At 45.1% G+C, this 17,637-nt stretch overlaps 1 protein-coding gene across 1 annotated transcript in view; it reads right to left on the reverse strand.

The window, feature by feature from the left end:
* The window catches only part of PSME3 (proteasome activator subunit 3), a 32,531-nt gene extending 18,073 nt beyond the window's left edge, over window positions 1–14,458 (reverse strand). Inside the window, exons 1-4 of the mRNA XM_044297401.1 lie at window positions 14,328–14,458; window positions 4,130–4,162; window positions 3,786–3,848; window positions 2,999–3,103 (exon numbers count right to left, since the gene is read on the reverse strand). Coding sequence (XP_044153336.1) covers window positions 2,999–3,103; window positions 3,786–3,848; window positions 4,130–4,162; window positions 14,328–14,369 — 243 coding nt within the window. The 5' untranslated portion in view covers window positions 14,370–14,458. The remainder of the gene's footprint in view (window positions 1–2,998; window positions 3,104–3,785; window positions 3,849–4,129; window positions 4,163–14,327) is intronic.
* Between the last annotated feature and the right edge of the window lie 3,179 nt (window positions 14,459–17,637).

A 17,637-nucleotide genomic window follows, 5' to 3' on the forward strand; every position in this document is an offset into this window, starting at 1 on the left:
GGAGGCGCTGGTGTACAAACTTGTTACGTGATCCCATAAATATGTAGGGTTATGTTGGGGTTGGCACAATTCACCCTTAACACACTAGTCATCTCCTAGGCTTCCTCATACTTTGGCTACACAACCATGAGAGTCTGCCCTGGGTGTCTCTCCCCCATTACTTTACACTCTGTACTAGCGGGTCCTGCTAAGAAGTAATATTGTCTGCTGTACTTCAATAAGACTGTATGATGTTATTGCCACTTATGATTATGTGCTAGTTCTGCCCGATTTAATCTTGCTATGAAGTATGCTGAAGGTACATGACAATGTCTGCCCCCGTGATTTTGTTGGCCTTCTACCTGCTATGTGTTTAATATAAGGGTGGTCATGTATGATGTGGCCCTGGTAGAAGGATCCGCATGCGGCTCACTGTTAATTTCCAGGCTGTGCTGAAACAAATAGCGGTAGACACAGATCCTGCTGCTGGGGCCACATCGAGTACAGGCAGCCCTAGGGTCATGCATGACTTGTATACCGTGTGGCTATGGCCCTTTTACTTCTGTTATAGTGAATAATCTGTGTGTCAATAAAATTAGATAAAAACAACTTGTAAGTGCAGCAGCTGAGGTTAGATTCTAACCTACAGCGGATATAAAAAGTCTACACCCCCCGTTAAAATGTACAACTTAACTGAAAAACAAACTGAAATCTTTTAGGTAGAGGGAAGAAAAATTATAAAAATAAAATGGTTGCATAAGTGTGCACACCTTTAAACTAATACTTTGTTGAAGCACCTTTTGATTGCATTACAGCACTCAGTCTTTTTGGGTATGAGTCTATCAGCATTGCACATTTTGACTTGGCAAGAATTGCCCACTCTTCTTTAAAAAAAAAAAAAACACTCCAAATCTGTCAGATTGCGAGGGCATCTCCCGTGTACAGCCCTCTTCAGTTCACCCCACAGAATTTCAATCAATCAGATTCAGGTCTGGGCCATTCCAAAACGTTAATCTTCTTCTGGTGAAGCCATTCCTTTGCCGATTTGGATGTATGCTTTGGGTCATTGTCATGCTGAAAGATGAAGTTCCTCTTCATGTTCAGCATTCTAGCAGAAGCCTGAAGGTTTTGTGCCAATATTGACTGGTATTTGGAACCGTTCATAATTCCCTCTAGTTTAACTAAGGCCCCAGTTCCAGATGAAGAAAAACAGCCCCAAAGCATGATGATGCCACCACCATGCTTTACTGTGGGTATGGTGTTCTTTTGGTGATGTGCAGTGTTGTTTTTGCGCCAAACATATCTTTTGGAATTATGGCCACAAAGTTCTACCTTGGTTTCAGACCATAACACCTTTTCCCACATGCTTTTGGGAGACTTCAGATGTGTTTTTGCAAAATGTAGCCTGGCTTGGATGTTTCTCTTCGTAAAAAAAGGCTTTTGTCTTGCCACTCTACCCCATAGCCCAGACATATGAAGAATACGGGAGATTGTTGTCACATGTACCACGCAGCCAGTACTTGCCAGATATTCCTGCAGCTCCTTTAATGTTGCTGTAGGCCTCTTGGTAGCCTCCCAGACCAGTTTTCTTATCGTCTTTTCCTCAATTTTGGAGGGACGTCTAGTTCTTGGTAATGTCACTGTTGTGCCATATTTTCTCCACTTGATGACTGTCTTCACTGTGTTCCATGGTATATCTAATGCCTTGAAAATTCTTTTGTACCCTTCTCCTGACTAATACCTTTTAACAATGAGATCCCTCTGATGCTTTGGAAGCTCTCTGTGGACCATGGCTTCTGCTGTGGAATGCGACGAAGAAAATTTCAGGAAAGACCTACTAGAGACTCTGAACTTTATTTGGGGTTAATCAGAGGCATTTTAAAATGATGGCAGGTGTATGCTGACTCCTGTTTAACATGAATTTGAATGCGATTGCTCAATTCTGAACACAGCTACATCCCCAGTCATAAGAGGGTGTGCATGCTTATGCAACCACATTATTATTATTTTTCTTCCCTCTACCTAAAAGATTTTAGGATGTTTTTCAATTGAGTTGTACACTTTATAGGTCACATTAAAAAGGTGGAAAAAGTTCTGAAATTATTTATATTTGTCTCATTCTTTTAATGCACAGAAACTAGGGGTGCACCGAAATGAAAATTCTGGTCCGAAACTGAAACCGAAAATTCAGGATACCCCTTGACCGAAACCGCCTTTTTGCCCAAATACTTTTAAAAGACCCCCCACCCCATAACAGTGCCATCCACAGACCCCCACCCACCCCATAACAGTGCCATCCACAGACCCCCACCCACCCCATAACAGTGCCATCCACAGACCCCCCCCCCCCCCCCCCCATTGTACAATTAATAGAAAATAGCGGGGAGGGACTGGGAGGAGGAGCTGGGGGCCGGTGCGTTCACTGTGCTCCGGCCCCCAGCTCCAGTAGTTATAAAAAGTGTGCAATTAATACGGATTCTATTCATGAGGCCTCCTCTACGCACATCCTACTCACAGGGCTGTGCTGGCCGGCCGGGCAGACGAGCGGCAGCGTCACGACTGACGTCACATGCCTGCGCCGCTTCCTTCATTCAGAAAGTAGGCCGGGCACATGACGTCAGTCATGACGTCTGCCCGGCCGGCCAGAACAGCCCTGTGAGTAGGATGTGCGTAGAGGAGGCCTCATGAATAGAATCCATATTAATTGCACACTTTTTATAACTACTGGAGCTGGGGGCCGGAGCACAGTGAACGCACCGGCCCCCAGCTCCTCCTCCCAGTCCCTCCCTGCTATTTTCTGCCGATTCGTACAAATATCGGCCGAAATGGATTAGGTGCATTTTCGGCCGATATTTTCGGCTGCCGGAATTTCGGTGCACTCCTAACAGAAACCTAACATTTTAAACAGGGGTGTGTAAACTATTTATATCCACTGTACATGAGGTATATACACATTTAGAAGAAAAAAAATAAAATAAAAATGACGGACGTAGGTCCAATCTTCTAACTTGGAACTTACCGTATCAATTCCATCATGACTGTTGGACAGAAGAATGGGATCTGGCACTGGCAAATTAATTTCGCAATGGATTTTGGAAAGGTCTTGAACATTTAGCATAGGTTCCTGAAAGAAACAAGCACGAGAAGATAAAACATGGCACACATGCAGGGGGAAAGGTTTTTGGAAAAAAAAGAGGGGGAAAAAAATGGGGAACATATTGTATGGATCACTTACTCTCCAGTGAATGGTACAAAAGTCATCAACCTGTTTTCATATAAAAAGGTCTTTTTATTGATATGATGATATGTAACCTCCAAGATATTTTGTCATGAACCGTACATATCTTCCCGAAAAACATGGCACACAAACCTCCAGAAACAGTGTAGAAATAAAGCATGATAGAACAGCTGTCAATCTAGAGAATGTGTGCGTGGTTCATCAGTAGCATCCCCAAGAGATTAGAATCAGCAGAAGTGTCCCTAAAGATCAGCTTGGCTAGTATGAGCATTGTGGGGTGGATTTACACAAGCTTTTTTGTGTTTTTGGGAATGTTCGCTTTTCCCCCCCAATGATTAGCTACTTTTTGGTGGTAGCGGGATCTTTCTTTACTTGGTGTGTTTTTTTGGGTTCATAACTTTTTTTTTCTTTTTTTAAATAAAAAAATAAAGCCTTGAGAGGTAGCAGAATATTCAGCCACTGCATTCAGAGCCATTTCTGGTGCCAAATTGATCAGTAAGGTCTCTTTATTGGACAGCTTCCCTGACTTTGGCTACTTCTTTGGTCATTTGTTTTCTGCTGGACTTACCTTAAGAAATCCATCCAGTTCCAGTAACTTTTTTGGGAAAAAAATTGCAACCAGGTCTTCAGCCTTAAAGAGTGAAGCAACCATTACACAATTATCAAAGTCACATGTCCCATTAAAAATACTTTAATCACAGGTCTGGACAAGGCTGAACTAGAAGTGGCTTTCCCAGGAACCCTAGTCTTACCAGTGGCAGTCTATAAAAAAAAAAGTCTGTAGACTTAACGCAACCCCCTACAAGTTACTGACTTACTGCCCTCCCTCATAAATGTATTGGGGTCACCCCAGGACTATCATAAAGTCACACAAAAGTTTAGAAACCAACATAAAGATAGATATCGATTTACCTCATTTGTTATCCTCTCTCGGAAACAATCAACCTGTAACGGAATAAAATAAAAATAAAAGTAAGAAAAACCTTAAAACACCAAATATTCTTCACCAATGCATTTTTCATACAGACGCGTCACCATGTCCCAGTAGCAGAAACCATGAATGCATTTGAGACAAACTAAAATAAACTCAAGTTATGACTGAAACGTATAAGAACTACAGTGTTTGGCGTACAAAAGATATAAAGAAGGTATGAGGAAATCAGATGAAAGGGTTGAAGGCAATGGACAGAGCCTAAAAAACTGAAGGTGAAGTGGTAATTATAGTAGGTCACATTTCACATGGGGCAGTGCTGCACCTGTGGGTTGCTGGGCCCCAGTGCCAAAGGGGGTTCAGCCTGACAGCAGGGTTTTGTTGGGCTGCTGGGTTGTGCCACCTGTGGGTGCAGTGTCCTCCATGTGGCACTATGTTCATTTGATGTAGAGACCCACTTGAAAGCGGCCACCTCCACAGGGTGAGTGGACCTAAGCATTTTGACCAAAAAGTATACAAAGTGCTCATGTACAGTTTATAAATTAAGTGGATGTGCGACCCATGTTCTCTTTAAAGTCCAAAAAAGTGAAAAAAATAAATCCAGCTTCCAATAAAAAGCATTGCATCTTTATTCTTCTAAAATCATGAATAATGAAATTCAAGGATAGCGTTCTAGTCTGCACGTTTCGGATACCAAAATACAATCCTTACTTGTCATGAGTAAGGATCGTATTTTGGCATCCGAAACGTGTTATCTATAGCGCTAGCCTGTCTGTATGATGTCGCACTTGGATTTCATTATTCGTGATTTTTGAAGAATAAAGATGCAACGCTTTTTATTGGAAGCTGGACTTTAATCTTGCCTGACCCGGGGTCATGGTCCATGCTTCCATTAAGCAGGACACCAGTGAGTGCATGCTATTTTTCCTTCCTTTACGTTCTCTCTTTAGAATACAATTTGACCATATTTTCTCTCTAATAGCTTTCAAGATCCCTGCTTGCTGTGACTCAACTGAAACCTTCATTCTGGTTCCACACATCAGGCTTCCAATGCAGGTTCCAACTGATGACAGCAAGCAGAGGAATCAATATGGGAAATAACCTTTATCTGATGAAAACTTGTATTTCTCTTTATTCCTGTAACTAAAAAGGTAATCAAATGTGTGAAAGAGGCGGGGAAGCCACTTTTATCAATGTTCAAAAAACATGGTTACAGCAGCACAGAGGATGTCTGTATAGAAAACGATCCTGAAAAACTATTGACGCTAGATGAATGCAGGCCTCTCGGGAATAACACCGACCACATATACCAGTCACAGTACCGCACTATACTACTGCCACATCACACAGGAGGCTTTATTACACCGACCGTGGACCTCAAGACACAGTCATTTAGGAGAGAGCCCTAACTAATCACAATGAAGGACCAGTGTGAACACAGTGATGGTTATGGCAAAGAACAGGAGCCAGGGACCCAATGGGAGAGATTTGTTAAGAGGCAGATGGCACGTAATAAAGTACGCCCCTCTCTACCTCTCCGTGACCAAAAACTCAGGCCCGCAAGCTACAATTTACACCAGCGGCTGACACAATAGTAAATTTGTCATGTGGTGGGCCCTTCAGAAAAGGGATGCATATGGGGTGCGACACGATTTGCCACTTTTTGACACTAGAGCTCGGGTGTCCGCCTGGCCGTGCAGAGGCAAACGGATCCGTCCAGACTTACAATGTAAGTCAGTCAATGGGGACGGATCCGTTTGAAGATGACACGCTGTGGCTCAATTTTCAAATGGATCCGTCCCCCATTGACTTTCAATGTAAAGTCTGGACGGATCCGTCTGAGGCTACTTTGACACTTAGAATTTTTTTTTTACAATATAATGCAGACGGAGTCGTTCTGAACGGATCCACCGTCTGCATTATATGAGCGGATCAGTCTCAGACGGATCCGCTCTGAACGCAAGTGTGAAAGTAGCCTAATAAATCGGCCATTATCAGCTGCACAGACACAGGCAGGAGCATCAACAGCCCCAGAAGCTAAATGCACACGTAGTGACAGCACCCACCGGAGAACTACCCACATGGACAGAAATTGTTCCCTATGAAAGGGAAAAACTACCTTAGGCAAGAAGGACGGATCCAGTTTCAGTATTATACGATCGTGTAGAATCTTTAAATATGGTTCCATCATTTAAAGGGCTTGAATCTCCCCTATTCTACGAGTTGTAGTTAAAGGGAATCTGTCACCTGCTTTTAGCATTTTAAGCTGTCACCATCGCCATGTTCACTAAAGTACCTTATTTCCTGCAGTCTCTTACTTTATTTCGTTTTGTCTTTTTTATTTTTTTTTAAAGCACTTTTTATGATATGCTAATGAAGCTCCAAGGTGTCCAGAGGGGCGTTTTTTTCCCCCCTCTCTGGAGCCCAGCGATGCCCCCCTTAATTTGAACCCCAAGAAGGCCTCCTGATCCTGAAATACCTCCCACAGCCCCGGCAAACGGTTCCGCGGCCTCGCCTCTTCTACCTTCTAGAAATGCCCCGTCCTTCTGCCTGTCGGCAGCAAGAGATCTCGCGCAGTACCGCCAGTGTGATTATCAACCTCCTCAGGGCAACAGCGCTCAGATTACATCACTGGGCTCGGCACATGCCCAGTGAGCCTTTTGAGGCTGTTGCCCTGAGGAGGTTGATGATCGCTCAGAGGCAGGCCGCAGGCGGTACTGCGTCTGTGCGAGATTTCTGGCAGACAGGAAGAAGGACGGGGCATTTCTAGAAGGTAGAAGATGACGTGGCAAGGGGGCAGAACCGTTTGCCGGGGCTGTGGGAGCTTATTTCAGGACCAGGAGGCGTTCTTGGGATTCAAATTAAGGCAGGCTGGCCACTGCAGGGGGGCGTCACTGGGCACCAGAGGGAAAAAATGCCCCTCTGGGCACCTTGGAGCTTCATTAGCATATCATAAAAGGGCTTTTTTTTCTTTCTTTTTTTATCAAAATGAAATAAAGTAAGAAGACCACTGCAGGAAATAAGTTACTTTAGTGAACATGGCAATGGTGACAGCTTAAAATGCTAAAAGCAGGCGACAGATTCCCTTTAATGCTACCAGGAACACAGCTTTGAGGGACAAAAATGTTTCTGATATTTGATCAATTGGTTCAAAAGGGGGCCTACAAAGGCCATGTTTAAATCCCAAGCAGGAACAGTCTGTCTAAATGTAGGTCTCATCCTGTCTTTACAAATCTTTTTATCCGTCTATGATCTGCCAATGGGGTGTCTAGAAATTGTCAGATTGTTCTTTAGATTTAGTGAATAGAAACAATCCAGCTGAGAATTTTCTTTTGACGCAAAGAGGTCTATTTGTGGACAGCCCCACCTGTGACAAATCAGTTGGAATACCTCATTGTTGAGCACCCAATCTCCTGGGTTGAATTTGTGTCGACTCAGGAAATCCGCTGTAAAGTTGAATGTTCCCTTTAGGCCCCATTCACACATCAGCAATTTCGTTCCACATTTTGCGGAACGGAATTGCGGACCCATTGATTTCTATGGGGCCGCACGATGTGCGGCCCGGCTTCGGAAATGCGGAGCCGCACTTCTATTTATTTTGAGAACGGAACATGTCCTATTCTTGTCCCCAATTGCGGACAAGAATAGGCATATTCTATTAGCGCCGGCGATGTGTAGTCCGCAAAATGCAGAACACACATTGCCGTGTCAGTGTTTTGCGGATCAGCAAAACACGCTACGGACGTTTGAATGGAGCCTTAGGTGAATAGCTGAGATGGAAAGAACATTCTTGTAAATGCCCATGTAAATATTTGGTTTGTCAGACTCTGAAGGAGAGGGTCTTTTGTTCCTCCCTGACGCTTTAGAGAGCAGACCGTGGTCATATTGTCTGAGTGTATCTTGATGTGTTGTCCCTGAAGTAGATGCTCCGCTGCCGTTAGTGTCTCCAGTACCGCCTTCCGTTCTGAAATTTGTTGACCTTTGGCTGTTCTGTATAGACCATTTTTCCTGAAAGAAGCAATCTTTCAAATGGGCGCCCCAACTTCTGACTCGCATCCGTGGTGATCACTATTGCTGGAGACATGCCCCAGGGAACTCCTTTCTTTAGGTTTTCTGGATTCAACCACTAGGATAGGGAGTTCTTCACTTTCTCTGGGAGGATTATCCTGGAATTGAGGGAGCAGTGGTCTCTGTCCCACGATGAGAGCACTGCATCTTGTAAGGTTCTTGAATGGAACTGTACCCAAGGTATAATTAATGTCATGTCGTCATTAGACCCAGGATCTGCATAGACTCCGTTAAGGTATGATTTCCTTTGTTTTATATCTATATAGGAATGCTACGCTACTGAATCTAGAAGCGTTCGCAGGAATTTGTTCCTGGTATCCGGATGCAGGTCCGATTTCTTGTACTTTATAATCCATCCCAACTTAACAGGGATAGAGTTTGATGAATGTGATCCTCTAAACGCTGTTTTGATTCTGCTACGAGTAGGAAATCATCCAGGTAAGGTACTATCATTATTTTGTCGTAACTAGGCCATAATTTCTGTGATCATTTTTGTGAATATGCATGGGGCTAAGGATATCCCGAACGGAAGGCATCGAAACTGGTAATGGTAAATTCTTCCATTGCATTTGATCGCAAACCTTAGATATGGTTGGTGCTGTTGAAGTATGGGGATGTGGTAGTAAGCATCCTTTAAGTCTATGGTGCATAGGAATGCACCTGGAGTTATAAGCAGAGTTGCCGACCTTATTGACTCCATTTTGAATTTGTGATATACCACCCATTTGTTCAGGAATTTTAGGTTGATAATCATTCTGTTTGACCCATCTGGTTTCTTTATGAAGACCAACTTTGAGTAGTGTCCTTTGAATTATTGCTCCCAGACTTACCAGTTTTTATATGTCCGACAGCAGTTGATTCTGAAGAGAATTGGTCTGAAATTCCGTGATCTGAAAAATCTGGGGAGGACGACAATGAAACTCTATGCTGAATCCTTTGCGGATGGAGTCTAGAATCCATTGGTTTTGTGTGACTTGCAACAAATGTCTGCCAGAAGTAGCACAGTCTCCTTTTAATCTCTCTTGCTTCCTGTCCCTACAGAGACCAATAGGACATCCTCCAGTAGGTACTGTCATGGAGGGACGTCTTGGAAAAAATGTTTTAATATATGCAAATGATCCTCTAGGAGCAACGGGGGCGTTACCATTACACCTAGAGGCTCTGTTTTCTCTGCAACTGCTGCACCCTCTGCACTTTGACAGGGGCAGGCAATGAAAACGTCATCACATCTTTCTGGCCCTGTCAAAGAGGAGCAGGTGCTGCAGTTGCAGAGAGAGCAGGGCCTCTAGGTGTAAGGGTTTCACCCCTATTGTTCCTAGAGGCTCATTTGCATATATTAAAACATCATTTTTCTCAGCAATGTGGGCACATTTTTTACTCTTTTACCCTTAGAGAGCTGACAGATGAACACTCATTTGGCCAACATCTACTTCTGCCCCCCCCCCCCCCCCAACACACATGTATGCTCAGCCAAGTGTGCAAGTGCCCAGTGGGGAGAGAGGAAGAAGATGCTGCCAGAAACTTCTTTGGTGGCGCTCATCTCCACTGAGAACAAAATTATTGGCCACACTGAAATCCGACATGTCCGATAAACATTTACCAGTCATTTGCAGGCGGGGGAATGACAAGACACCCCCCGTAACATTAGGCTACTTTCACACTTGCGGCAGAGTGATCCGGCAAGCAGTTTAGTCGCCAGAACTGCCTGCCAGGTGCGGATGAGTCTTAAAAATGCATTACAAGAACGGATCCGATGTCATCCAGAGAAACGGATCCATTATATATTTTTCACGTTTTTAATGCCAGATCAGACACTAATACATTTCAATGTAAGTTAATGCCATATCCGGCATCTGATCCGGGATTCTGGATGGAGATAATACCGCAGCATGCCGCGGTATTTCCTCCGTCCAAATCGTCGTTCAGTGACTGAACTGATGCATCCTGAACGGATTTATCTCCATTCAGAATGCATCAGCTCCTTTCCGGTATTAAGCCCCTATGATGAAACTCCGTGCCGAAGAAGGAAAACACTAGTGTAAGTACCCTTAGACAGTCGTCCAATCCCTAGTGACAGGAGGCGGTCCTATCAGTGACTGACAGCTATCTCTGTATGCACTGTCATAGAGGGGCTGTCACATCCATCTGCTCAGCTCCTCCCACTCTAACACGCTGTCTGCAACGTGACAGATTCCAGAGGCTCAAGCATGATTTTACTTCTGTGCGTGATCCATGTTTTTCATGAACACCACATGGAACAATTCATTTCTCGGTGGCCATGTAGACACCCTTTTTTTTCACAAATTCGTGTGCGGCAAATCTCAGCGCAGGTCCTATTCTTATCTGTATTCACAGATGAGAACAGCCATTTTTGTTGAGAGCGAGAAGAAAATGGAACGCACACGGAAGTGGTCAGCGGCAGAGGTTGCCTGATCGCACATGCGTAACCCACATACATTACAGTTTGTAGCAGAGACAGGGTCACGTTCTGAATGTATGGCACATAATCCCAGAAGTGCCCACAACCTATTTAGACCGATGAGGAAAATCTCACCATCTACGCTGCCGTTAGAATCCACATCAACGGAGAGGCCTGATTTTATAAAAAAAAATAACTAAACACACGGACAATCCTTTTAAGCCCTCATTTTCCCCATTATATTAGCTGGTGTTAGCCATTCTGTTCTATAAATCAGTGTATAACGTAGTTCCCAGAGCAGGCCTGTATTCCAGTGTACTACTATCAGTCTGTAATATGATCGCACCACGAGGAGGAACATGTTTTGGCATGACCCAATATGCCCAGGCCAGAAGCTCCTAACATGTAGGGTCAAAAAAAAAATCTATACCCACCACCACTTCATCTTGACGTATGCCAGTGCTCAATAATACATCTACACCCAATACTCAGCGCCTGGGATAAGGCCGGCTATAAAATCCAACAATGTACTGCCACAGGGTGATCCGACAGGGTGGACAGTATTTCAAAGTCCTTTTATACGTACAGATCTGGCTGATCCACTGCACAACTGAGAGAAAAAACACGTGATTTAGGCCTCATGCACACAACCGTTGTGTGCATCCGCGGCCGTTGTTCCGTTTTCTTCCGCTGACCCATTGACTTTTAATGGGTCAGTGGAAAAAAAAAAAAAAAAAGGGAAAATGCTCCATTTGGCATCCGCGTGAAAACCATTTCAGGTGACTACCTCTTGAAGCTCAACATGAGAATGCCAAGAGTGTGCAAAGCAGTAATCAAAGCAAAAGGTGGCTACTTTGAAGAACCTAGAATGACATATTTTCAGTTGTTTCACACTTTTTTGTTATGTATATAATTCCACATGTGTTAATCCATAGTTTTGATGCCTTCAGTGTGAATCTACAATTTTCATAGTCATGAAAATAAAGAAAACTCTTTGAATGAGAAGGTGTGTCCAAACTTTTGGTCTGTGCTGTATAGAAGGCAAGCTGGACAGATTTTGATAAAGTGATCTGTTATAGTGCTATCGGTTTTGAAACTTAAGATGGATAAACGCAAATGTGTTAACGATCCAGACAATTTCTGCTACATATGTGGCAAATACACTACTTATGATCAGCGCAAGAACCTGACAAAGAGAGTGCATCTTGCAGCTTGGGATGCATTTGTGCTAGTAGTGCAGAACTTGCTTGGGAACAGACGAGCTGCAAACTATGCTGAATTAGTAGACAACATGCTTACAGCATATGGACAACTTGGCTGCCGAATGTCATTGAAAGTGCATTTACATTCCCATCTTGACTTTTTCCCACCCAATTTGGGACAAACATGGAGAGCGGTTCCATAAAGATATATTTCTACAATGGAGAACAGGTATCAAGGCCGCTGGAATCCCAACATGATGGAGGACTACGTCTGGCTTTTGCAACAGAAAATATGACCGTTCACAAACACAAAAACAGATGCCTGAAGCACTAAGACTTTTAAACAGAAAAATGGGAATTTTAGAAATTGTTAATCCATTACATCTTCATACACTGTTCACTATGCAAACTTTCATGTAGATCAGGTCATTGTCGGAGTAAAACTCGTTCAAAATGATTCAATGCTTTCCAAGTGATTCATTCATTTAGGCATACTTGACTTCGGATTTGTAATCCGCACACTCAATTTAGTATAGGACAAATGGTTTTTGCCCAGTAGCAGACGAAAAGTTTTTGTTGCGTGGTGTTATCAAGTGAGGAGTATTTGCAAAAAAACGTGTGTTTCGGATAATCTGCCGGTGTGTGCAAGATGCCAGCAATCACCGGATAAACAGGCAGACGATCCTTTGGAAAATGGAAGGTGAAATCTGATTGGTTGCTATGGGCAATCTAAACAAGTTTTCCATTACACCAGTTTTGATAAATCTCCATTGTTCCTGTGCAGCTGATTGTGCCGTTTTAAGGCCCGTTTCATTTGCGGTAAATAGACTCGGCAGGCTGTTTCGGCTAGGAATAGCCTGCCGGATCCGCGTATACCAGGCGCTGCCGAGGTTCAGTCGGCACGATTAACTATAATGGGGACCGGCAGAGATCTGGCCGCAACCCAGCAAATATGCCGAGGAGCGGCGGTACAAATCCTGGCTCACGTTTTCATGATTACTGCCCTCCGCTGATGTGTCTGCTTCTATCCTGCTCATCTGCCATGTCATCTGGATGTTGAAAAGGACCCTAAAGAGGTCACACTCATGACAGCTGTCAGCTTGTTAAGCCGATAGGTAACTCTCCTGACCCCCCCAATACACATGTACACTTGGCTTGACTGAGCATGCCTGTGTTCTGCATGGGGAGAGAAGAGGGAGCTGCTGCTACAAGCCGGCGTCAGGTTCATCTGACATTATTGTGCACACCTAAACTCAATTCATACAAATCTAATAAACTCAAACATCAGCCCCCTTGGGAAGGGACAACTCCGCCATGATTGACAATGGTCAGACCTCTCACCAGTTGCTGTCCATCATGCTTCTGCATCATTGCTCGGAGTAACGGCACAAGCACAAAGGCCACACTGCTGCAGTGCATACCCAGGCAAGAGAAGCGCACGCACAGTCCCCATCAGTCCTGCTCAGGTGGCACGGGTAGAGCCTCCGCTCTTGAGCTGCTACAGTGCAGGTCGAGACAGACAGCGCCAGGCAAGATGCCTATGTCAATGCGGGGCGGGGGGGTCTCTTGAGCAGCAGGGATAGCCCATCAGTGCCAATTTTTGAACACTGGGGCTCATTCACCATGCCAACAGCGTCCCGTCAGTGGTCACTGGACAAAACAATGTCATTAGTCTTAGGGTACTTTCACACTAGCGTTTTTTTCTTTTCCGGCAGTGAGTTCCATCCTAGGGGCTCTATACCGGAAAAGAACTGATCAGTTTTATCCTAATGCATTCTGAATGGAGAGCAATCCGGTCAGGATGCATCAGGATGTCTTCAGTTCAGTCACTGAACGGTGTTTTGGACGGAGGAAATACAGCGGCATGCTGCGTTATTATCTGCGGCCAAAATTCCGGATCACTTGCCGGAATCGCGGATCCGGCATTAATTTACATTGAAATATATCAGTGCCGGATCCGTCCTGCGCAAAGCGGTAAAAATATGAAAAATAGAAACGGATTTGTTTATCTGTATGACAAGCAGAGAGACGGATCCGTTCTTGCAATGCATTTGTGAGACGGTTCGCCGTCCGGATCAGTCTACAAATGCTGTCCGTTTGCCGGATCCGGTAGGCAGTTCAGTGACAGAACGGTTTGCCGGATCACTCTGCCGCAAGTGTGAAAGTAGCCTAACAGCAGCCAGGAGATCAGCATTTGAAGATCATTATGGTCGAACACCCCCCTCCGCTTTTCCACATGTTCCTGGGGTTGTTTGTGACGTCCATGCTGCAGATCACACGTGTACAGAGTGGGAAGCCGTGTAACCTCAGTGACTACCCACGCTGCCATCTCCACGTGCCACGCCACAGCAGCTGCCGGAGCCTCACAGATGGCCGCACACACAGGGAACCACCTGCAGCCCCGCCGGCTATGTCCCGACAAAGCCACCCAGCACCGGCCTAAGTCCTGTCCGTTCACACCTGCCCTCTCCACCATGCGGTACCGCTCACCTTCTTCTTCAGCTCATGATCCACTTTCAGCAGGGAGGACATGATGCTTCCGAACGAGATCTGCCCTCACTTACAGCGCCGGCTCGTGCACCACGGTTCCGGAAGTGACGTCTCAATTTGCGCGCCGTCAGCACTCGTGACGCTAGGGCAGGCGTGACTGGAATTAACCAATCACCGAGTCGAGACTGTCATAGTGTAGCCAATCAGGACGTAGAACCGGACGTATCGGCTGTCGCTCTGTTACCATGTGGTTTCCTCATGTGTTACATTGTTTCCGTTATCCCCGCCATCACCTGTGACCTGCTCCGGCTGACACTGCACCCCCTGCTTTATTAGTGCTGGGGCACCGCTTTGCGCCATTGAATTGCTTGTATCTCGCCAGAAGTGAGCTGTCAGTATACAGCCAAACTATGGTGGCTCCAGCCTTAGGTCTCCATCACATGGGGCTCCACCACCTTCATGTTTTACATGTGATAAATATGTTACTATGGCCTCTTTCACACTTGCGGATCCGGCGTGTACTCCACTTGCCGGAATTACACGCCGGATCCGGAAAAACGCAAGTGTACTGAAAGCATTTGAAGACGGATCCGTCTTCAAAATGCTTTCAGTGTTACTATGGCACCCAGGACGCTATTAAAGTCCTGGTTGCCATAGTAGTAGTGGGGAGCGGTATACTTACAGTCCGCGCGGCTCCCGGGGCGCTCCAGAATGACGTCAGAGCGCCCCATGCGCATGGATCATGTGATCCATGCGGTCACGTCATCCATGCGCTTGGGGCGTCCTGACGTCACTCTGGAGCGCCCCGGGAGCCGCACGGATGGTAAGTATGCTGCTCCCCCGCTCCCCACTACACTTTACCATGGCTGCCATTGAGAAAAAGCTAAACGTCGCATCCGGCAATGCGCCGAAACAACATTTAGCTTAAGGCCGGATCCGGATCAATGCCTTTCAATGGGCATTCATTCCGGATCCGGCCTTGCGGCAAGTGTTCCGGATTTTTGGCCGGAGCAAAAAGCGCAGCATGCTGCGGTATTTGCTGCGGCAAAAAAACGTTCCGGAACGGAAGACATCCTGATGCATCCTGAAGGACGGACTGTCCATTCAGAATGCATTAGGATAATCCTGATCAGTATTCTTCCGGCATAGAGCCCCGACGACGGAACTCTATGCCGGAAGAAAAGAACGCAGATGTGAAAGAGCCCTATGATATGCTGCGAAACGTAAAATAAAAAACGTACACATTTCTCTTGCATTGTGTTCCACACAATAGTAATACGGTTACATGTATTGCTTTTAGTCGCTGTGAGCCCCATTAACCCCTTCAGGACCCTGCCATATTTCACCTTCCTGCCCAGGCCATTTTTCGCAAATCTGACCATTGTCACTTTAAAGGGGTTCTGCACCTTCATTTAACTGATGATCTATCCTCTGGATAGATCATCAGCTTCTGATCGGCGGGGGTCCGACACCCGGGACCCCCGCCGATCAGCTGTTTGAGAAGGCAGCGGCGCTCCAGCAGCGCCGCTGCCTTCTCACTGTTTACCGCCGGGCCGCCCGCCCACTGACGTCACGACTTGTATCAACTAGAGTGGGCGCGGCTAAGCTCTGTTCACTTCTCAAACAGCTGATCGGTGGGGGTCCCGGGTGTCGGACCCCCGCCGATCAGAAGCTGATGATCTATCCAGAGGATAGATCATCAGTTAAATAAAAGTGCAGAACCCCTTTAAGTGGTGATAACTTTAAGACACTTTGCCTTATCCAGGCCATTCTGAGATTGTTTTCGCGTCATGTATTGTACTTCATGACACTGGTAAAATTGAGTAAAAAAAAATCATTTTTATTTATAAAAAAATATAAAATTTGCCAAACATTTAAAAAATTTAGCAAATTTCCAAATTTCAATTTCTCTACTTTTATAATAGATAGTAATAACTCCAAAAATAGTTATTACTTTACATTCCCCATATGTCTACTTCATGTTTGGATCATTTTGGGAATGACATTTTATTTTTTGGGGACGTTAGAAGGCTTAGAATTTTAGAAGCAAATCTTGAAATTTTTCAGAAAATTTCCCAAACCCACTTTTTCAGGACCAGTTCAGGTCTGAAGTCACTTTGTGAGGCTTACATAATAGAAACCATCTAAAAATGACCCCATTTTAGAAACTACACCCCTCAAGCTATTCAAAACTGATTTTACAAACTTTGGTAACCCTTTAGGTGTTCCACAAGAATTAATGGAAAATGGAGATGAAATTTGCGAATTTCACTTTTTTGGCAGATTTTCCATTTTAATTCATTTTTTCCAGTTACAAAGCAAGGGTTAACAGCCAAACAAAACTCAATATTTATGGCCCTTATTCTGTAGTTTACAGAAACACCCCATATGTGGTCATAAACTGCTTTACACGGCATTGCGCAGTAGGAAAGGAACGCCATATGGTTTTTGGAAAGCAGATTTCACTGGGATAAATTTAAGCTGCCATGTCACATTTGAAGATGCACCCCTAGGGTAGAAACTCCAAAAAAGTTACCCCATTTTGGAAACTACGGGATAGGGTGGCAGTTTTGTTGATACTATTTTAGGGTACATATGATTTTTACACTTTTTGTGAGGCAAGCAGGCCCGTCGCTAAGGGACAGGCAAAACAAGCAATTGCTTGGGGCCCCGAGCTGGTTGGGGGCCCGAGCTGGACGGGGCCAAACAGAGTAACTCAGAAGATTCGATGGTATATTCTAACCCCTTGCCTGGGGGTTAGAATATACCATCGGATCTGAGTTTTACGAGCTCAGTGAGATCGCAAAAACTCAAATCCAATGGTATATTCTAACCCCCAGGCGTTCCCATGGGGGTTAGAATATACAGGGCCACGCCGCTCACAGCAGTATATTTTAAACCAATCAGTAACTACTTTAACTTTATTCATTGCTCATTGCTGAGCTCTTAACTTGGATTATTTGGATATCTCTTACTTTGTCTTCGCTCCGGTAACTAACAGCAGGCAGCGGGGGGCGGCGCTCACTCACTGTCACTGACGTCAGGCGCCTGCTCCTCCCACTAGGCGGCGCAGGCGCGTGACGTCAGTGAGTGAGCGCCGCCTGCACTGCCTGCTGTTAGTTACCGGAGCGAAGACAAAGTAAGAGATATCCAAATAATCCAAGTTAAGAGCTCAGCAATGAGCAATGAATAAAGTTAAAGTAGTTACTGATTAGTTTATAAATATACTGCTGTGAGCGTCGGGGAGGGGGATCTGTGGATGGCACTGTAGGGGGATCTGTGGATGGCAGTGCCATCCACAGATCCCCCC

Source organism: Bufo gargarizans, chromosome 6 (assembly GCF_014858855.1).
Source record: "Bufo gargarizans isolate SCDJY-AF-19 chromosome 6, ASM1485885v1, whole genome shotgun sequence".
NCBI classification, from domain to species: domain Eukaryota; kingdom Metazoa; phylum Chordata; class Amphibia; order Anura; family Bufonidae; genus Bufo; species Bufo gargarizans.